This window comes from Plectropomus leopardus, chromosome 1 (genome assembly GCF_026936395.1).
Source record: "Plectropomus leopardus strain MGB_pleo_1.0 chromosome 1, ASM2693639v1, whole genome shotgun sequence".
Lineage (NCBI taxonomy): Eukaryota > Metazoa > Chordata > Actinopteri > Perciformes > Serranidae > Plectropomus > Plectropomus leopardus.
Window position 1 is genome coordinate 42,113,084 of NC_142176.1, and position 23,389 is coordinate 42,136,472.

Here is a 23,389-nt window from a genome sequence, read left to right on the forward strand (position 1 = left end):
GATGTGACATGTAGAGTGAAAGCACTTTGAGTTGTCAAAAGACTAGAAAAGCGCTATTAAAGTGCAGTCCATTTACCATTTGAAAGAACTGACTCCCTCATGATGCAGCAGGAGCTACAAGGTGTTACTGCATCGCATAACTCTTCAAAAGTTGAGCTTTTGAGAAGTTTTGAGTCCACAATTCCTCTGTGAAATCGTGGACTGTCACCTCCCAGAAATCCCTCATAAGTGGCCGCTCCCATAAAAGGGGCTCGCCTTTCCATTATAGCTCGCGTAACACACCCACGTGGCCTTGGATTATAAATAATGACTGCCAGTGTAGTGGCTGCAATAGAAATAAAGCTGGTACTGTTTTGAACATCCATCACCATGCTTCCTGGAATGCTGTCGCTAGAGAAAAAACTGCATAACATCATTCAAAGGAAATGCAGTCATCTCACAATTGTGTTTCATCGACATCTAAAAAAAAAAATTCAGTTGCGTTATACTGCAAATCTGTAATGGAAACCTGCCTCATATCAGCGAAATGTTTCAGAAATAGAGAGAAAATGTTGCTCATAATTTCGCCTTGCTAACTGTAGCCGAATGCTCAGAGCTGTGGCTAATTTAGGTTCATGTTTATGTAGCTGTTGTTAGCGAGAGCCTGGAATCACAGTGTCATCTCAGAGGGCTTTACAGGCCCACAGGTTTGCAAAGGAAACAGGACAGTTCTCACAGAACGGTCGCTAAAAAACAGTATCAGGATCACAAGCACCATCAGGATGACTAAAATAAATGACTAGTACTTGTACAGGTTATTGTAGGAAGTATAAACATATGTCCTGCCTGCGTGGTGGGAGGGGCTTAGGATAGAGAGTGGTGAGCTGTAGGAGGGAGGTGTATTTTCAAATTCAAATTTATTTTCCAAAGAACTGCCTGACTCATCCTCAACTGTTGTGATTTACCTGTGGAAGCTATCCACCATTTTGAGCTGTCCCCTCAGGTCCTTCTTGGTGAGGTGGTCGAGCATGCGGGCGTCCACCAGGGACTCCATGAAGTAGGAGCGGTACTGTGGCAAACCCAAGCTGGGCAGCCACTCGTTACCAATCCACTCGTGGTTCATGTCTCCGTACGCCAACGTCTACGGTCAGAGAAGAGACGGATTAACAACAACCTGTGAGTGTGTTGAAAAGATTCAGATAAATCAAACAAATTAATACTCCTGGAGTCTGACAAATATTCAAACACGTTTTTCACATCTGTCATGTTTTCTCACTAATTTCTCTGTATGATCATACAGGGTTGTGCTTTCATGATAGTAAAATTGCGAGCTGACAGCCTTCAATGTGAACCCTAATGGGACTATTGATTAATGATTTTAAAAGGCTCACACATTATTCAACATTATTGAATGGTGTCTATATGAAGGCAGTTCTAACATCAACTGCTTATATACAATATAAATATTACAGTGCTCGTAAAGTATTCTGGGATAATCCATTTTTTTAATTAAATTATAGTTTGAAATTCATTTTTAAGTACATAAACATCCCACAAGTTTTTGAAATCTAATGGAATTAATAAAAATCTTTTTTCTTCATTAAGAATAATTGAGGGCAGAGTTGCAAAGATTAGCCAGTCAATCATCTGAAAATTAATTGGCAATAAAATCAAATGATATGATAATTAAATAATGATTTGAGTCATTTTTCATGCAAAACAGCCACACCTTTGCTAACTGCATGTTTCTTAAACGTGAGAATTTGATGCTTTTGGATTTGGGGTCTGTTAGCTGGATGAAACACACCCTTGGATGATGTCACCTCGAGGAATTACACAAGGCATGTTTTTCTATTTTCTGGCATTTTATTAACAAAACAATTATTTTATTAATTGAGAAAATGATGAGCAATATTATTTAACCCTAGGGGCCTGCTTTAATATGACACAAACTCATTGAGTTTATTTTTCAACCAACATCAGTCACAAAAAATGAATATTCTAAAAATAATACAATGGCGTAATATGGGGCAAACAGTCCCTAACATTTAACTTCATGTGTATTTAACATTAAAGAGTTCCACTGCATGCATCTTTTTCTGGAATCTGCATGGCTGTTGGTTTACGCTTGTAAAGCTTTGTCTTGCACAGGAAACCTGACTTCCTGCACAGAAACCACAGGTGACAAAAGGTTTCCTTCTGAGACTTCATCTCTTCACTTCAGGTGGACAGCCACTAGTGTTGTGGTTATGTATCTTTCACCCACAGCAGATGTGCTTTTATTTCACTTTTTCCTCTTTAACTGTTTTTATTGACATTTATAATTCCTGTCAGACATTTTTGCTTATTATTTGTTGTATGGACTTTTTCATCATATTGCATATACTTTATATAAATTCTAGCCCAATGAATATGAATTCGGGCCATTGCTGTAAAAGAGCTTAATACTTACTCAATTTTCCCTGAATAAACAATAGTCTGATGACGACCAGGGGAAGATTGCATCAATTCTTGAAAATCAGGAATTTGTGGATGTTGAGGAAAATTGATCTAATTATACAATTGGAGTTATGCCATAATGGAGAAACTTGAGTTGATTGTTTATGCAAATGGTGTATTCTTTGCATCATTAACCTTTCTTCCCTGTAAATCATCTTCACTCCAGCTCATACAGTTTTGTTTCCTTAAAGGCATAATACTTCATGTTCTGCAGTTGTTTCTGCAGTAGGTCCAAACTACGTTCTCACTATTATCAAACACCAACCCATTTCTATTTAGTGGATATCCAAGGTCAAATGTTTCTGCCGTGAACCAAACTTAAGGGCTGCAGAACTTGAATGGATGACTCCCCACATGCTTGTTGTGAACGCCCCCTCAGTGAGAAGTGAGGGATACAGAGGAAGAACTGTGACACTGACTCTGTAAGACACCGAAACTGAATGAACGCTGACTAAAAGAAAATGGAGCTCAGAAGGTGAGTAGAGGTGGATTTTTTGGGGGAATGTGTGCAAACCTGGGCCCAGCTACCCTCGTCATCCTCCTGGTGTTAGCATGGTTAGAGTGAGCATGGTGAGAAGAACAGAAAGGCAAGGGGTTAGTGAGGCAGCAGTGCTGGTTAGAACAGCTCAATGTGCAAAATATCATCCAAAGGAAAATAACAAGCCACACAAATTCATGGAAATAAAAGGGGAAACAAGCAATACATTGTAGGATTGGACGTCAAAGACAAAATAATTAACTATGATTATTATGTAATTTTCTCTCTTAATATCTCTATATTAAAAATGCACTACATGTTTGGGGACTCAATGAAGAAAGTATAGATAAAAAACAGAACGGCAAATCACACAAATTTCATGCATGACAAATCAGTTTTTTTTATCCGAATGATTTAAAAATTATATAAAAATCCAATATTGTAGGAAGACAGACATGCTAACTGATTTGCATCACTGCCTACAATGTTTTAATATAACGAGAGACATGAAAGCCAGAAGCAACCTCAGTAAACAGGAAGCTACAATTTCTAAAAGCAGACAAATCTACACTCTCACCATATATAACATCTGTGCTATCGCCTAACCCTACAGTGCACTATTTAAGGGCCAGCTGTATTTAGAAATGAACAGAAAATGAACATTAAGGGGCCATGAGAGGGAGCCCTTTATGCTCATTCTCTCTTGTTTTTTTACAGTTTTAGACCCCTTTTAGACCTCTTGTTTTGGCTGGCTCCACACCACACAATTCAACATAGAAACTGCAGACAACTCTGCAGCAACTGTTTTTCTACGCAACGATACAACACCAACACACACCAACTAATGATTAGTGATGGAAAAAGTATTTATGTCCTACTCAAATGAAAGTACCAACACTGCACCTGAAAATACTCCACTACAAGTTAAAGGCCTGAATTCACCTTACTAATATAAATACATGGATTATCAGCAAAATGTACTTTAAGTATCAAAAGTAAAAGTACTTATTCTGAATATTTTTGGATTAAAATGTCTGCTGCATTAATGTGTATGCCACATTTTCCTAGTGTAGATGTTTAAGGGGCTGCTTCAAGGCAACAGTTTTTGTATGAAACATTAAGCTTTCGTTGCGGTTTGGCTTTTTGTTTACATGACAATGGCGTTTTGGGGGGCCTGAAAACTTCTGAAATTGGGTTCCAGAGTGTAATTTTTTGAAAATGCCACACCTTCTGTCATCCTTTAAACTTGCAATATGTGGATCCTTTGAGAATGGTGTCGTCACGGCCGCACTTTGTGTATGCACATTACATTTCCGACAAACAGCCATGCACGAGTAGGATGACAACAATAACAACAATGACTGCTGAGCTGTTTGTGCTGCTGACTGGGGTTATTAGCGCCGTCAGTCCTCCTGCGTGCGATTCGCCATCGTCTTCTCGTTTGTTTATACTCACCACTCTGTAGAGGAACTCCCTTATGTGCAGGTGCATGGTGTTCTTGTATGGTGTGTCATTACAAAGTTACACCACCAGCTACTGACCTGGCATGCATACTACAGCATTTTCAGTTGTTTTTGTGGAATCAAGTTTACAGTAGCAGCGAGCCGGACACTCCACTGCTGAAACGCTTAAGGACACTCCTTTTGGGATATAGAGCCACGTGGAGGACAGAGCAAAGCAGCGTTGCAATATCATTTACAGGCTGCCCGTGGAATCAAGGCATAACTGATTAACAAATGGCCATATTTTTGGCGAAGTGTTCCTTTAAGTACAGTACTTCAATAAATCTACTTTAGTTACACCACTGCTAATGTTAAAGTAGAAGAACACATGGAAGGGCTAAAGGAAGAGCCAAGAGGACTACTAATATCGACAAGGACAAAAGAAAACTTAAACTTAGCAGAAAGAATAAGACATTGTTTCAAGCTGCCTCATGAGACTACAACCAGACTAATAATGCACTGGTTTAAAAAAAAAAAAAAAAAAAAAAGTAAGTATCAATTATTGACACATGCATGCAAAGAGTAAGATCTGGCTGTCCTAAAGGCAACTTGGAACGAGACTCAATGATCACCACAGAAGCAAGAAGCCACCAGTATCCAGCCAATCAGAGTAGACTAACCGTGGGAGGCGTGGCTGCCAAACTTTCCATTTCTTCATGTGTGACCCAAACGTTTCCTGTGGTCTGATCATGTGACACCACCCAATCACAAGTGAGAGAAGTGTGTGGAGAGGGAAGAGTTACAAAGGACAGAGAAAGCAGGATGGAGAGAAGATCAAGAAAAGTTTGATCATTTATTGTTAACATTGTTAGCAAAGAGATTTAGTGGGATCCCATCATTAGTGCATGTTAAGTATATAAGTAGTTCAAATACAATGCAATCAAAGTGGCATGCTCCCACAGAGGATAAGAATGTGTTGACAGAGAGCTAGCAAGAGTTTGGGCAAAGCCACTGTCCTGTACAGTACTCACTAACCCAACAGAGCACAGACAGAAATACACAGAGAGGAGTACCGTTCTGGAGGTGGGCGGGGCAGAGGGGCTGGTGAGAGACATGATTTCCTGGATGGCCAGACGAAGTTTCAGACGATGTAATGGGTTACTGATCCCAATCTCCCTTTGGATCTCTGTGTCTGATAGTGCTGACATAATGGCTCCACTCTTCACGTTGGCACGGCAGGCAGCCACATACCACGCTGGCATGCCCACCCACAGCTGGCCAAGTGGGGCAGAGGAGAGACAGAAGCGTCGGTTAAAGTGGAAATAGACAGGTTTTATGCTTTTAACTCATCATTGTAAGGTAAATGTTGATTACACAATGTAAAGGATACACAAAATTATGTCACCATTGGCATTTAGATTGGTTCCCTGTAACTCTCGCTTCTATTTACATCCTCTTTTTTGCTGAAACTTTTAATGCTAGTCTGGGTCTGGCCCCAAGTTACATAACAGAAATGTTGACTCCTTATGAGCTAGTACACAGCCACAGACTCAGGTGGGGTCTCTGGCTGTTCCAAAGTCGAGGCTTAAAACTAGAGATGGCTGTGCCTTTGCCATCAGGACCCCTCGACTTTGGAACGACCTGCCTGAGAAGATAAGACTCACAGAATCAGTGACTTCTTTTAAACCACTTCATAAAAGCCATTTTTACAGAATTGCTTTCATGCAATGTTGTCTATTTTAATTAATCTATTTTAGTTTGTATTTTAATTTATTCTTTTATTCTGTCTCAAACTTTTTTCATTCTGTTATTTCTACTATTATTTCTGTGTTTACTGCTAATATTCCATGGCTTGTGTTTACTCTTATAGGTATGGGTTGTTGTTATTATTTTTGTTTCGTAATTGTTTCTCTCTTGTTAAATTCTAATTTTTTCTGGGCTTAGTTCAGCATTATCGTCTGACTCTTATAGTTATGCTGCCTCTGCAAAAAACCTTTCTTGCTTTTGCCTTTGCCTTGTTTGTCAAGAAAGCAAAATGCAAACTCTGTTTTTAAAGCCGTTACATAAAAAGTTATATATTATTATTATTAAAGAAATGTGTCACCTGTTGCGCAAATCAGTTGCTATCCTCCGTTAACAAAGAGTATCTATTAGGGGTATAACTATACACATATTTGTACTGAACCGTTGGGTATATGGCTTTTGGTTCAGTATGCTTTATAAACCAAACCAAAACTGTCCTTTTGCATTTGGAAAATACAGCATAAACCGTGTTTAAAGGATACAGCGTAGAAGTTACAGTCTCAAGGACAACTGTTCAAACTAGACTAAATATTGGTGTGGCTTTCCAATGCTGGAGACAGCTCTTGGAGAGAAAAAACATGCACAATGTTTCCTTCAGACTGGTCAGTAACATCTAACATTGACTATTTACCAAAACATATCTTTAGCGTAACTAATGACAACACCAACTGGAGGCTTACAGTTCGTGATTAACTTTTCAAATGGTGTGATGGGACTGTTTTCTTGTTACTGTGGCGTTGCTAAAACTGAGCTAAGTAAGCTATAAAGTAAACTACACACTAAAGGTCACACGTGAAGGTCATCAGACAGCAGCCTGATTTTGACTGGCTGTATTCTGGCTCTGCTGTCAGTTATGAGCTGCCTTTATTTATGACCGGTGACTGTAAATTTTGGTTGTATGGACACAGCAGCAGACTGAATGATATAATATCAACCAGTTCACCTTATTGTAACCGCTGGGCATTACTGTTACGAGATGAGGCAAGATTAAAAGTCTGGAAACTTTGTCCTTATGAGGACATTACACGTTTTGTTTTACCCGTCTATCATTACACTCTCAGACAGTGTCATTGCTGCAGTTAGTTAATCATGAAATTGTTGCTTCAGGTATCAACAAGGAACAGCTGCAGCTCCTAAAACCATGAAGGGAGGAGCAGGGCCTGCAGAGTAACAGTGATAACAAGCCCCCCCCAGAGGAGATCAATCACTGCACACTACAGTACCTGACATCTTTGACCATCATCACGACACATTTTATCTATATCAAGATAATACTCGTATGTTGCACATCTCATGATGCATAAACTGTACAGCTTTGTAATTCCACGACACCTGTATTGTACATACTTGCAATATTATTTTCTATAGTAGTTTTCTATACATTTTTTAAAATTTATTTTGTACACTGCTGCTGTATTAAGCCTTCACTTGCACCATGCACTATGCACCAAACTAAAAAAAGAAGTTTCAACAGCATTTGTGTTTATATCATGTTTCCTTGTAATAAATGAAAAAAACATGAAAGACTTTTTGTGTTGATAATAACTGAAACGAAACATTCCAAACTGCTGGAATTCCAGAGGAATTTTAGTTGTGACATTGAGAATGGGTGGAATACTGCCCCCCATTTAGTTGGACTGGGTGGCTGGAAATTACAAATAGCTCCTTTAACATAATATTCTTAGTGCCACTGCACTCAACAAGGTAGCCTGAGGGCAGCACACACAATGCTGTCTGCCCTTTCCACCCCCAAACCAAAACACTCTGCTCCTGTGAGACACACAGGAGGGCAGCTAGGCTAAGCTAGCTCATTGTAATATGGTTACTATCCCTTTAAAACCTGAGCACATTGGTTTGATTTCTTTCAAAAACATGGAGAGAAGACAACAAGTAACTTAAAAAGAAATGGCCCAAAATTGAGCAAGAAATTAGTAAAAAGTTACAAATAAACTATTTTTAAGTAAAAAAACAAAAACAAAGCCCCTTATATGTGGGAGCGGCCACATATGAGTGATTTCTGGGAGGTGATAGTCCCCAATTTCACAGAGGAATTGCGGATTCAAAACTTCTGGATGATCCGCTCAACTTTTGAAGAGTTATGTGATGCAGTAACAGCTCTTGTAGCTCCTGCTGCATCATGAGGGAGCCAGTTCCTACTGACAAGCACACAGCCATAGCATCATATGACCTTGAAAAGCCAAAGAAGTGTTTCCATTGCAGTTTTGCAAAACATGGCTTCTTCAAAATGAAATACCACCTCATGCAAGCATAAATACTTTTTTGCGATTTTTGACATGTTTTCATGTATTTTATATTTGCAATTTCAATTTGCGCAGTTTTAGGGTTAAAGTAACATGTCTATCCTTCTGATAGACATGTTACTGGTTTCAATGGTTTCCAGATGAATTGTGTGTGTCGTACCTCCAGCCAAACCACAACGGTAGGTCCATCCCACTGGGCGAAAGGAAGGCCCTGCCTGCGAGCCTCCTCCAATAATTCATGCCTGAGACACAAAATAGATATTAAAGCCAACATGCAGAAAGACTTCACTCGCCCCAAAGCCTGCACGCACGCACGCACGCACGCACGCACGCACGCACGCACGCACGCACGCACACACACACACACAAATCCATAGAGTCCATCTTAACTCCCAATATGCATTTGACCAAATTCACCTTTGAAAGAACTGAGCACACAAACCCAGAGGCATCAACCAACATGCATACTCAAAACAGAGAGCAGGAGTTCGAGAGAAAACAAAGATGAAACCCAGGAAGATTCAAAGAGACATACTCATCTGGAAAACCTTGGACAGAACAAAACACTGTTTGTCAAAGCCATGACTTTCAAGATTTAACCAGATGGGTTATTTGTTAGGCCTCTGAGGAGTGACTGAGGGTCACAGTCAGAGCTTAAGGACTGAGGAACTTTCTGAGTCACAAAGGTTTTCTCCCAGAACCAGTGCTTTGACAGTCCACTTAGAAAATGACTTAGTATGGATGCATTCCTCTACTACTGTAGGGGACATAACATGCTTAGAGGGGGGTTTTTAGGGCAGGAAAAATTTTGCAATGACTTTCTAAATTTTGTACATCCACTCATGCACATTCTCAGTCTGTAATGCCATTTAGCAGAGAGTTCACTGAAAGTTTACTCAGTACTCGGGCTTGGCAACAAGTCTTAGCTGCTGTTTACAATGAGGAAAACAGTTTTACACGACCACTAGATGGGGCTGTGTGCCACATGTCCCTAATAAAATACTAGCCCATCCTCTGTTTGGCTGATCTGCCCTTTTAACAAGATTAACAGATATGTTCGAAAGTGTGCTCTTAATTAAAAAACTAACATCCCTACCCCTTTAAAACCTGAACAATTTGGCTTGATTTATTTCAAAAGCATGAAAAGAAGGCAATGGGCAACTTAAGAAGAAATTATGCAAAAAAAGAGACAAAATTAGTTTGAAATAAAGTAAAAGATTAAGTAAAAAAAGAGAAAATAACCTGAAAATTAACAAACAAAAATAAGTTTTAACAAAAGTTTTAAAAAGGCCAAGGAAATTACCTAATAATTGGCAAAAAGGCCAAGGTAATGATCTTAAAAAGTGCTTGAGAGAACATCATTTTACATACATAGGTATTATAATTATATAATAATATATAATTAAGTTAAATTAAGTTAAATGGGAATTCTCACGTAGAAATTAAAAGAAAACACATTTCAAAATCTACTAATTTCTTGCAATTTGTTGGACATTTCTTACCAAGTTGCCAACTTTCTTCCCATGTTTTTGAAAGATCAAACAATTTTGTTCAGTGTTCAAAGGTTTAAATACTTGTGAAAGGAGTCAGAACCAAGCACAAGATAACTGATGTCAATCTATGTTTCAAAGTGTTAAAATCTGAGGGTATTCACAGCAACACAAAGACTGCACGACATGATGTATGATGAGGTTTTTTTGTTTTATCTTCCCTGTAGGTGTAGTGCATTACTTCATGCTCCAGTAGGAAAATTGCGAGAGGAAAATGTGTCACTCACTAAAGACCAGCACACACACATTCCTGTTAGTTAAGCTCCTGTGAGGAAAGCAGGGCAAAGAGCAGCACGGAAAAACCATCAGACATTTGGAGGGACAGTTGTTTGGGGTCCTCAGAGTTATTGGTGAGGCCAACGTGACGCAGAGAGTGGACAGAAGATAAGGCAAGGCAATAGCAATATGAACCCACTTACCCTGTCTTTGGACTACACATGGAATGAGAAGGGGATGATAAAAAAAGAAGAGGGAGGATGACAAAACAATTAAGAGAAAGAATGAACTGATTTAAGAGTGACATGAAGCAAAACAATATTATGGTGTTTGCAATATATCTGCACAAAACTAAAAAAGGGGGTAAAAACATAAAATAATTGTGGGAGACAACTGTAATGGAAATGAGTGGGTGGGGAATGGGAGGAAGATGAGCTGATAGGAGTGAGCGTGAGCCAGGTGGCAGTGAGGATGCATGTGAGCCAGACCTGGACTGCAGCAGGAGCACCAAGCCCACAACAACACTTATGGACATTATGAACGCTCAACGCCAGCACAGACTTCTTGTATAGCCGGGTGCTCAATCAGCATCTTAAGCTTTTTTTTTCTCAGTCTATATAAATCATGGAGACAGCAGAAGGTGGGGGGACACTTCCAGGAAGACACTCACTTCTTCTGCAGCTTCCTGTTCTTCTCTGCAGGGCCTCCCAGGGTCCCCATTCCTAAGCCATCCTTAGGAGAGCTCTCTGCCTCAGGAGTACCAGCTGGAGACGGAAACACACACCTTGTTCAAAGATCTGACAGGGCCGGGAACACTGCAATACTGGTAGCATTACATTTACATAAACATGAGCTGGAAGTGGAACAAAACCCCTGTGCCTCGAGCCTGACCTTGACTGGATGATTCTTTGCCAGGAATGCTGGGTCGGCCCTTCTCTTTCTTCCCAAAGAGCCGTCCAATGGAAGACTTGATGCTCTTCTTCTTGGCTGCTTTGTTGAGGGAGTCCTGGCTGCTGTTGCTGCTGCTGGGGTTACTGCCCTGGCCGTCCTGCAGGCCAGCCAGACTATGGAAGCAAAAGATAAGCGGTTAGATGGAGGGAGAATTTAGCAACAAATGGTGGACAGCAAGACAGACTCAGGTGCTTTCACACCTACCCTACTTGGTTCAGTTCAACTGAACTCAGGTTTTTTTGCCTGGTTAGTATGCTTCATTTGGGCTGGTGTGAAAGTCAATCAAACCCTGGTGCAGACCAAACAACTGGAAGGAGACCGCCTGAAAAGGTGGGTCTCTGCCTGCTTCTAAATGGACTCTGTTGCAGTTTGTTTGTGGTGTGAAAAAAATAAACCAACCACAGGATTTCTTGAAAGAACACATGATTCTAGCAGGATTTCAGCAGCTAAACCAATAATAAATTCATGTGCTGAGCGCTGCCAATACTGGCACTTGCATCATGTGCTGAGCGTAATGCTGCAGTGCAGGAGGCGGCACAACAACTTAATATTTATGTTCTTATTTTTATTTAACATTTATCTAACCAGAAAAACCTCTTGAGATTAAATCTCCCTTTCAAGAGCCTTTATATAACTTCTGTTCCTGCCAAGACTGGCAGGAACAGAAGTTAGACAGACATAGGAAAAATACAAAAATAGAAAAATAAAATATTCACTTCCAAAACAATATAAACACAAAAGAACCCAAGACTCAACAAGGAAGGACTAAATAGTGTGTTAATATATGCTATAAATAAACTATATAAACAAGACAATTGAAAGATCAGCTAAGACCTGTCAGTCTGTAGAGAGTCATGTTTACTCCTTGAAAAAAGTCTGTGTGAACACTAACCAAACCAGAACTCAAATGAAACAATGTATTGTTTTTCCCGGTTCCGGACCAAATTATTCCAACTTCAGGTGTACAAGCAACCTAAGAGTTAAAAAAAAAATGCACAGTTTCTTCAGCTGACAGGCTTCGGTCTTACCCTCGGATGTCTCTGATGTCCTCGTGGCTGGCAGCATGCCCTGCTTCTCTGTTCAGGCGCATGGAGCGTGGAGTGGTGGGGGGTGACGTCTCACATCGGATAGTGGCCTTGTCATCCTGAGCAGACTGCAGAACAGCAGGAGGGACAAGTTAATGAGGGAGAACTTTCTGATTTCACTCTGAACAGACATGGTGCAAAGAATTACCAGCATCCTTTATGACACACAAAGCACGTAGTAAGAAATCTGCTTCGTTAAAGTTATATTTCACATTTTTAGGCATCAAGCTGCTACACTCCAAGTGGTCTGTGACCAGTCCATGAATACCATTAGGAAACAGTTTATTGTAAATATTATAAGTATTAGATAAGCTTTACTTATCTATAAAGTATAAAGATAAGCTTTACTACTGCTTTTACAATTGCAAAAAAGACCCTAAAATTAGAGGAATTGACTGACAACCTTACTGTGGAAGCAAAGACAAAGAATGGAATCAGGGTGACCAGGGAAAGACATCTGAACACAACAGTTAACATGAAAGCTTATAAACATCAAAATTGGTAGTATTTATTGTCATATTAAACTTATAAAAATGTAGCACTGGAAAACTGCCAGTGTGACACAGTTTTAACAGATTAATATATCAATTGTTTTCTCAATCAATTGGAATAATGTTTGGTTTGACATGTCAGTTTATACATTAAGATCACAATTTTAACAACCCAGTGTGATATATTAAAATAACTTGTTTTGTCAGAATCAGTCAAGACCAGAAGTCATGTTTACCAGTCCCTCCAGAATTTCGCGAGCTGTTTTTTAAAATGAGATTGAGATTTCATGGAAGCTTTTCTATAAATTGCATAGCTAAGTGAAAATAAATAAGGTTATCCTGCTGTCACAGATTTGGTGCTTCTAATTGTGAGCATTCAGAACTTCCTGCAGAATAAGAATCTATTTGTGATGGTGGGGGTGAAGGTCACTGCCAGCTGATCACTGGCAAGAGTTGCTTTACTCAAAGTTGTTAAGACACCTGCATCAAATGGCTAAAGCTAATCAATACAGCTATACAATGAAATGTGATTGCAAATAGTCAAATTTTAGGTAAAGTTGTCGTGATTGGTAAAAAGTGCAAGGTTGTGCAGAGATCCAAAGGGATTGGCTGATTTTGTGTTAATTGTTGCAACCCTAATGTACAAAAATATGATTTACTAATATGTAAGCACATGGAAAGCAAATTTCACATTTGAGATGCTGGAATTAGTAGCACTTTAGCTCATCAAACTTGTTCCACATTAATTTGAATCAACTAATCGTTTCAATTCTAGAATCAAAAAAGAAAACTTGCCACATATTGTATCACAAGAGTCTCTAACGATTTGATGGCAACACTTGCATAGGGCCAAGGATGGGATTTTTTAGAGTGTGCAGGAGCTTCAGTTTACAGTAGATGGTACATTGTAGGATGGGATGAAGACACCACAGATGAACACTGTGGATTAGGCTTTGGTTGGGAGATGAGGGAGAGTTAGGGAAATAGACAAGTAGCTGACAGAGCCCAGTAAAGCAGATCTCTAGTTTACCTTCCTGCGGTGCTTTCGCAAGTCACTAGGCTGAAGCATGGCAAAAAAGGAGAGAGGAGAAAAGCAGTTAGTGAGATGCACAACAGACCAGCGGTGGGACCTTGTCATGCACAAACACACAAGAGCAGGAAACCAGAACAAGATATAAAGTTACCCATGTACACTCTCTCTCACACACACACACACACACACACACACACACACACACACACACAAACAGTGGAGACTCAGAAAAACAGTCAGTTTAGTTGTGCAGTAAAGACATGTAGTTCTGTAGCAGGAGCAGCACCACACTTGAGCAGGAGACACTACAATTCAACCACGCTGAAGGTTTGGGTCAGGATGGGTGCAGCCTCGTGCCGGGAGATCAGAGGGACAAGAGGAATCAAAGCCTTGACAAACAATGTGAATAACTGACCAAGGGCAGGTGTCATACACATTTAACCAATACATTTCCTAACTTTTCCATGATTTTCCAGCAAATTTTGAAAGACCACACATTCTTTGAAACAGCAATCGATACTCATTATCTGTTCCTTTTCATTACTATGTAAGTAATATTATTTTAAAAAATAATAAATTAAGAACAGGATTAAAACTGAATATTTAAAAACACGTAAGCACTAGTCGTTATGTTTTGGGGGTGGGGTGGGGGTGGGGGGCAAATAATTTTTTAAGCACCGGGGAGCGACCTAGTTTTTTTTATTTTGGCTTTGGGGGAGGGGCACACAAATCACCAAAAATTACACTATTTATCACAGCCAGAAACTGTAAAAACAGAAATTATCATTGGGTTTTCAAATCTATGATGGTCCTTGAGAACATCATGTGTTATAAACAGGTCTGTGGAACAGATTCCACAACTTTCCCAAAACTTTCAGCGTATGTTTAGTTTGCAAAGGCTTGGAAATTGCTATTTGCAAATTTAATGATTTTTCCAGGTTTTTTATAACTGTACAAACCCTGCAAGTAGGTGGCCAAGCAGCTGGCATGTTACTGCTGTTGTTAGATGGGTTTTGCTTTATGTGTTATTACATACAGTTAGCCAAGGCCAGTGTGACACCTGAATTTATGAACCAGAGCTGTCATATTTTCCACTGTGCACCTAAAAAGAGGGAGGGTTTCTTTCTGTGCTGCATTCCTCACAAGCCTGGCATTAGCAGAGCAAATAAACCATCAACGTGCCACATTTCTATGGGAGTTTCTCTTGCCCCCCAGAGGAAAAATCCCTAATCACTCATTTCCTTTCCTCAACTGACACACTGAGACCAGGGCAAGGAAGAGATTAGTGAGCTGTAAAGGAGAGACAGGAAGGGGAAATTTGTATAATCACCCAAAATGTTCCTATCTTTTCCTAGTGTCCTCATATGTAGGAATAAAAACATTTTGACAAGTTTCACTGATCTTGTAAGACAGATGTGATCTTTAACCAAGGACGATGTTCAGGCTGACAATCATGCCTAAGACACGATCTGACAAAATAAAAGCAGCACACCTTTCTGTTTGTAATGTTTTACGTTCTTGTTTGATACACTAGTTGAGCTGTTGTCTTCTCTCTCAGCAGACAACGTGCCAGCTTTTCACTACAACAGTTCTGCAACACTTGAATTAGACAGTAACTGCTCTGCAATGAAGCAAGGCACGATGACCTCATTTTCTATCCATAACGTTCATCAAATATGTCACATTGATGGAAAATGGCGTTGGTTGGTGATTTTTTTTTCCTCTAAATGTCTTGCATGGACTGAACAAATGTGGTACTGCTCGAACTTGAGTTCATTCTTGCAACACAAGTTCACAAATTCTTGAAAGGACTGACTGATGAGTAATACCAGCTCCAGTGTTAACAGGAAACCAATGGTGCTATACTGCAGTGTACTAACCTCCACCCCAGTGCACTGTTTTGTTCTTGCCAACAAATGGGTTTAAAAATCTGGATACAGGTCTGGGGCTAAATGCAAGACTAGAAGCTGGACCTAACGGAATATTCCAAAAGTCAAAAGGGCTCAGTTATCTCTGTTCCTTATATAACAAGGCTGTACAAACTGGGCTAAATGTTGTCAATTTGTTCGTCTTAATTGTTCATGCTGTGAGGTGTACAGCAGAAGCAGCTCACGTGCAGAACAGGTTTAAGTTCTCCAGTTTCTAAACCAAAACAACTGTGTTTTTGTCCTGCTGGTATTTGCCATAAAAGGAAATCCTGTTCACCAGTTGAGAGATGTGTCCCAGTTTAGACCACAGATCAACTAAGACACAAACCTGTTTTAGAAGGTTGCAGAGAAAAGTTGCAGTGGTGTGTGCTGGTCCATCTCAGCTCAACTAAGGCTGGAAACCAAGCTTGTCAAATCCTCAGGGTGCTGCTTTTAGAATGTAAGGCGCGTCACCTATTTCAACAGCAGCAAAGTCAGCTTACCAAGTCAAAAGGACCGCAGACGGTTAATAGTGAATGGAACTGCACTTGTGTAGTGCCTTTCTGGTCATTTTGGCCACTCAAAAAGCTTTCATACTACAAGTTACATTCACACACATTCACGCACTGGTGGCTGAGGCTACCGTACAAGCTGCCACCTGCTACTCAGTTTTGATACATTCACACAAACTCAAACATTGTTGATCAATGAACACTGATCAGGGGTTCAGTATGTTGGGTATTCTGGTGTTGATTTTCATGCTTATATTTTATATTGTTCTCCTATTTTATTTGGCATGAATGAAATAAAGTTCTAACTAACTAACTAACTAACTAACTAAACTAATAACCTTCTGATTAGAGGACGACCCACCTCTGAGACTCAGCCACCCGACGCCAAACAATGTGTTGGCTTACTCCCTGAATACAGCCCTCCATCTCTGCCGAGCCCTCTGACGGTCAATGGTAAATGGACTGTACTTGTATAGCATTTTTCTAGTCTTACTGACCACTCAAAGCGCTTTCACACTACATTATTACATTCACCCAATCACACACTGGTGTCTACCGTACAAGGTGCCACCTGCTACTCAGTAGTCATTCACACACACTCACACACCATGTGTCGGTGTAGGACTGTGGGTCGCTGCTGCTGCTTGCTGTATGTTGCCATGACACACAAACACAAAGACTACTCATTGACTGATTAATTGGTGCTGGTTATCAAATCCCTGGGGTGTATTTGCTATGACAACAGTCTATCTGAAGCTCTGGCCGTTATGTTTTTGTTTTCTCCATTTCACCACCCTACCAGAGATGCAGCTGTATCAAGTCTCACTATTTCTTTCCTCAGCCTTTATTTTAAAAGGCTACATATTGTATTCAGCGACAAAATAAACCTGAAAAGCTGGAAATTAGACCCGGAACTAGAGGGAGTTGTTGCTATGGAGACCATATACTGTCTGGTCTAGTTGCATTGGTGTAAACTGGCAGGTTTAAAAAAAGTTGCAGACTGGTGCGTTAGGGGACGAGTTTTAACTCGTCGTCGCAAATCTTTTGTCTGAGCCGTAGACTGTATATATAGATGGACATCATGACAGTTCCCCTAAAAGTGAGGCTTTTCAATCTGGTGTCTGGTGTCTGGTGACCCCCTGGTGTCTGTCTGCAGTATAGGTTATAAAGCCTACCCCTCAATGTTAGTGAATGGATATAGGCTTAACTAAAATCTCGGAGAACACACCAAATATTCCCAAAGATGGTTTCTGTCACTGAAGGTCATTCTTATCACCCTGATGTTTGTTCAAGTGTTTGTTCTTATGATAAGTTTTGTTTTATTGAGTTATTAAATCATACAAAAGGTTTTTTTTGCCACGATTGACAGCTGTGACAGCCAATCTGTGTGCTCGCATTCAACGAAACTGCTCACGGTTGGTCGGACAGGTGTTTTGGTGGGAACTCCCCCACTGCTGATGTCGCTACTGCACAGATGCTGGGCTCCCAATGACATCACCCTCGCGCCATAGCATGCCCATATCTGGGATATTATAACCTCACTTTAGCATAGCGGGGGCATGTCGTCCATCTTTATACACAGACTTTGGTCTGAATCTGGCTTAAAATGAGTTGTTTAAATACGCCCATACCAGTATCGATAAGACCACTGGGTGTGACAGTCTTTGTTTTTTGGCTAAAAACTCAAATCCCAAATGAAAGATGATGCTTTTTTTAACAGTAATAAAGTAATAAACAGTAACAGTGATAAAGTGCCTCACAGGACACAAAAGTGTAACAGTGTCCTGTGTTACTATTTCCAGTACATGGTCTATCCCAGATGAATGTGCATCTCGTTTAAACACCTTGTAGCCAGGTGCCATATGACTGACTGAAGAACTGACCCCCACTTCTCAATCATAGTCAGGGAAATTTTAAATAGCTACTCTTTAACAAATTACATAAAATATTGTCAATTTTTTCTTATTCATACAAGAATGTGACCTTACCCAATTCCATTTTGGTTACTAGCTTGATAGAAAAAGGCACTTCTGCATGACAGATGTGTAATCACAATTATTCTCACAGTAAAGTGATGCGTTTCGCACACAGTGGGGGGAAAAAGTGTCCTGTGTGTATTTGGAAATGTCAAAAGGAACAGAGCGGACAAGAAGAGGCAGACTGCACCCACCGCGGGAGGAGGGAAGGAAGAGACCCATAGCAAGATCTGCAGGTACCTGACAGTATGGTGCATAGCTACAGGCCTGAGGGTGGGGACTGAAGCCCGTTGGACCATAGGGCAGGTACGTTACTGTCTGCTGGGAAAGGGAGCTCTGGATGATGCAGGGGTCAAAGCAATATTGCTACAAGCAAGGGGCAGTTACATATACACATGGTTACACACTATCATACATATACACAAAGTATTAATACACTAAGCACACTGATGACAGGAGACAGAATAAATACATAAAATCAACATGGAAAGGCAAACTAAGGAAAAGCATATGGAAGAACATTAAAATTCTACTACAACCTTAAACACCAACATAAAAAGAAATACACAGGAAACCTAAATTGTGACTTATTACACTAATGCAATGAAAAAAAGAGAAGTGATTCCTGAGGAATAATTGAATAATATCTCAAAATTGGAGGACCAGTGTGTAGAATTTAGGGCGACATATTAGCAGAGATGGAATATAATATAATAGGTACATTTTTTTAATGTACCGGGAAAAAAAGAGTTATTTTGTTCTTCATACCTTGGAATGAGATTTTTATATCAACATAGGGCGTGGGTCCTAGGTTATGGAGATCAACATGTTGCATCGCCATGTTTCTACAGTAGCCCAGACTGGACAAACCAAACACTGGCTCCAGATACGGCCATGCGTGTTTTTTCAATGAAAAGCCAAACTGCAATGAGCAGCGCTGCAGTTACACTGTTTGTGACGTGAAACTGCTTTACTCCGTGTCTCTAGCGGATTAAATCAGCAAGTCTGTTAGTATTGGAGAGGAGGCCACCTCTGTGGATAATTTGGCCACTGGTGAAAACCTCCTAAATGTCTGAATGTTAAGTTATCAGAGAAATAAGGCGACTTCACATTAGACAAGTTGGACAAGTCGCCTGCAGCAACATGCCAAAGTGCGTCCGAAACACAGGGATTTTTAAGCTGACACTGCTTTATTCAGTTTTCGATCAGTTCAAATCCTCTGGTCTGTTTGTTTGGGAGAGGAAGAGACCTCTATTAATAATTAGGCTCACGGTAACAAACCTCCTGAACGTCTGGATCAGAAAAAGGTAAACACACATTAACTCATGTGGGAAACGGGTGAGCATGTTGAGGGCAAGCAGCCCGTCCCTGAGATGTCAGAATGTGTCAGAGATTACTGAACTGTAATGTGAAACAGCTTTATTCGTTGTTTTTAGCCGTTTAATCACCTGAATTGTCTGTTCTGGAGAGGAAGAGACCTTTGTGGATAATTCTGCTCCTGATAAAAACCTCCTGAATAATGAACACTGAGGAATTCTCACTGGGAAGTTTTAGATTTAAGCTATTAAGTGGCGTTGTATGGTCCTGGTTGGGAAATGTGAAAGTAAAAGAAGTTTTACCAGGGTCATGACACCCATGCGGTCCAGTTCTCTGTTGGGGCTGCGGGGAATGCGTCTGGGGGTGGAGTGGCCAGAGCCTGGCGGAGAGCCGCCCAATGAGGAGCCCGCACACAGTGATGGGGGGATGGAGCTCATGGAGCGGAAACGTCCTCCCAAGCTATCGCCGCTGCCCACCCTGCACTCAATCTCCTCTGCGCGGATGGCTGTGCTCTCTTTCTCCTCCTGGATCATTCTGCAGTGATTAAAGGAGACGGTGGATTTACTCTGATGCATTACAGTCCTTGAATTTTTGATGGAAAAAGACAAAAAGCAAAGCTTGGTGTGCTTGATCTGGTGGCTCTGTGGCTGCTGATACCTAATTTCATTGTTGATAGCATCCAGCTGCTCTTGCAGCATTAAGGCGAGGGTCTGTGCGTCAGCCTGGCCACCAGGGGACAGCAAGTCCACCGAGCTGAATATCGTCTCTCGATCCTCCTCCAGATCTGAGGCATCCATGTCACTCTCAAAGGCCTGGGCCACATTTGCCAGTACATTGGCCTGCTGCATGCGCTCCCACTCCTGCTCATTTAAAGTCTGCACCTGGACTCAATCATAATGGTATCAAACAGAGAATGGAGAGAAGATGGAGGGAGAGATGAAGACACCAAGATGAAATTAGAAAAATGATATCATGGGGAGAAAAAGGTAAAAAAAAAAAGGCAGAGAGCAAATGGAGGGGGGATAGGAGAGAATAAGAGGCAACAAAGAGGAAAGGAGGTTAACTGGATACTTGAGTATTTCTCATTAATGCACCGCAGACACAAGGAACTGTCAGTAGGCGGGTTTCAATTGCAGATTTGCGCAAAACTTGAGTGATATTTTCGAAATGTGAATAAAACACAATTGTATGTTTCCACTGAGTGATGTTCAGCGACTTCTCCTCTGGCAATAACATTCCAATAAGCATGGTGATGGATGTTCAGAACATTAGCAACTCTATTTCTATTGCAGCCACCGCACTAGCCGTCATTATTTACAATCCACGTCCACGTAGGTGTGTTATGGAGCCATAATGGAAAGACAAGTCCCTTATATGTGGGAGCAGCCACGTATGGGGGAGTTCTGGGAGGTGATAGTCCCCAATTTCACAGAGGAATTGCAGATTCAAAACTCCTGGATGTTCCCCTCAACTTTTGAAGAGTTATGTGATGCAATAACAGCTCTTGTAGCTCCTGCTGCATCATGAGGGAGCCAGTTCCTACTGACAAGCACACAGCCATAGCATCATGTGACCTAGAAAAGACAAAAAGTGTCTCCATCGTAGTTTTGCCAAATATGGCATTTTTGATATTTTAACATTGGTTTGACTTTTTTGCAATACATGGGAGTTTTTTGACTTTGACTTGTTTCCATTAGGCATATTTTATATTTGCAATTTTAATTTGCGCAGTTTGGGGGTAAATGGAAACCTGCCTACTGTTATTTCCACCACACTCACTTACATGTCGCTGATGTCCAGAGTGGAAGCAAACAAAAAGAAATGGAAAAGAAGAAAATCATTAAAAAGAACTCAAACATTAGACTGAAACAGGTAGAGGAAGGTAAAGAGCACACAATACAAAGAATGTGCATCATGACTGAGACAACACAAAAATAAAACAAAAGGAACCTTTAGTCAATTTTTTTAAAGGGGGGAAACTTTTTAACAAAACCTTATTGTTTTGACTTATAGGAATTTTTCAATCTCCTGGTGAAGTGATGAGATAGTTCCAAACTTGGACATACATGATTTCTGATGGATGTTCAAGTTCTCAACTTTCTCATTTGTTTAGATGCTCCTCAGTGTTTTTGCTTCATGAATTGTCTGCGTTAAAGTGTCAGCCTAAATCACAAGGAGTGAATCTACAGTGAACACAGATGTTCTCAAATGTTAATAAGTTAATTAAATGACCAAATATAAAGCTCATGTAGTTCAGAATCTATATCAATATGGCTATATACAAATAATAAACAAGCCAACAGGGGGGGAGCTCACCTTGGATGGCTCGTCCCGGAGAGCTGCGATACGTCCCTTTTGAGGCCGTCTTAGTACAAGAGCGCTGCCATAATGGTCCGAGTTACTGTCCATCATTGAGGAAGCTGACACTGGATACCTGAAATCTGGAGTGCTGCCCAGCTGAGACCGTCTGTAAACACAAACACACAAAAAACATTCAGAAAAGCCTCGTTTCCACCAATCACTCTAGTAAGCATTTTTTTAAATTCCATTTCGAAAAGTTGTGGATGGCACTGAAAAAACTGTTCCTCGCTGTCCCCATTTTTGGTCCTCCCTCTGCTTGGGGCACCTAGCACATAGATCTGGTGCTAAATGGTGGATCTAGAAACATGGCAGTCTGTTGATTGGTCAGCAGAGAATCAACACTGTGTGCTCAGGGCTGAGCTGTGGCTGCTTTAACCACAGTTCATACTGTGACATGTTTTCATACATTAGTATACTCTAACTATACAACAAAAGGATGTTTGCAGCCTCCAGCCGCAGCTGTAGACTGAGAAAAAATAATTTAATTCAACCACCTTTTAAAGTGGAACACTTACTTGTAATGTTACTCAATGCAAAAGGTGACGACATGAATCCATCAAGTCACCTCAACTTTGACCACTTAAATTGTTTTTATTGTCGTGTTCCAGGAAGAGTCTCTGCTACCTCAGTGGCAGCTAACAGGGATCTGAATAAAGAATACTGTCCTTAGTGATACACTTTTAGTAATGAGTGGATCTTCCAGCATTTTCCTGCTGTTGCCTGAGAAGGACTTAATGCACAAACCTGCTTTTTTTAGTATTTCAGTAAGAGACTCTCACACCAACCTGCTATTTTTTGTCCTAAAAATGTTGGTGTGCAGCCTCCTTCTGTGGACGATAAACAAAGTGCAGACTTTACTCTGTCATCACCAGTGAAGAGGAACTACAGCGAAAGCTAGATGGAGCAGTAAGTGACAACAACCACCTACATGTAAGAGTACTATAGAAAAAGATATATTATATGTATTATATATATATAATAATCTATATATAATATATTATATATTATATATAGAGATATATTATTAATTCTAATTACTTACTAAGAGTGCATTTAGTAATTTTATGTCTATCATTATTGTTTTATCAGGTCTAAGGATAGAAGGATGTTGTATGCTGTAAAGCCCTCTGAGGCAAACTGTGTTTTGTGATAATGGGCTTTATTAGTAAAACTGAATTGATGTGAATTGACAATTCTGCTTCCCACACATCAAAACTCTGCCAAATGACGTAATTTGCGTCATTTACGTCATTTGGGGGTGTTTCGCTGGCTCTTGGAGCTCAAACTACAAGCTTTACTTCCACATTTTTGTATTGCCTGCTGCCAGCTGCCACCTCAAAGAGTACACAGCTGATTGAGAGACTTGTTCTATCAAACCGTAAAACAAGGCAGCGCTGACGTACTATCAAGATTATGTTACTGCACTGCATATTTCTTGCCTAAAAAGTTTTTAGAACTGTATTTTAATCCGTTATTCTTTCTTCTGTTTCTTTCTTTCCTTCATTCCTCTTTCTGAACATGAAGTGGG

General features: G+C 40.4%; 1 protein-coding gene across 8 annotated transcripts in view; it reads right to left on the reverse strand.

Annotated features, from left to right (window-relative positions):
* ppfia1 (PTPRF interacting protein alpha 1) overlaps window positions 1-23,389 on the reverse strand; it is a 66,024-nt gene that overhangs the window by 5,732 nt on the left and 36,903 nt on the right. For 3 of the 8 annotated variants that reach the window (XM_088081343.1, XM_088081349.1, XM_088081346.1), the window contains exons 14-25: window positions 21,817-21,967; window positions 20,158-20,381; window positions 19,803-20,034; window positions 13,786-13,815; window positions 12,208-12,332; window positions 11,120-11,292; window positions 10,899-10,992; window positions 8,623-8,704; window positions 5,472-5,672; window positions 5,079-5,141; window positions 2,993-3,019; window positions 945-1,120 (exon numbers count right to left, since the gene is read on the reverse strand). In XM_088081343.1, coding sequence (XP_087937469.1) covers window positions 945-1,120; window positions 2,993-3,019; window positions 5,079-5,141; window positions 5,472-5,672; window positions 8,623-8,704; window positions 10,899-10,992; window positions 11,120-11,292; window positions 12,208-12,332; window positions 13,786-13,815; window positions 19,803-20,034; window positions 20,158-20,381; window positions 21,817-21,967 — 1,578 coding nt within the window. The remainder of the gene's footprint in view (window positions 1-944; window positions 1,121-2,992; window positions 3,020-5,078; window positions 5,142-5,471; window positions 5,673-8,622; window positions 8,705-10,898; window positions 10,993-11,119; window positions 11,293-12,207; window positions 12,333-13,785; window positions 13,816-19,802; window positions 20,035-20,157; window positions 20,382-21,816; window positions 21,968-23,389) is intronic. The other 5 variants (XM_088081358.1, XM_088081359.1, XM_088081351.1 and 2 more) reach the window with 4 other exon arrangements.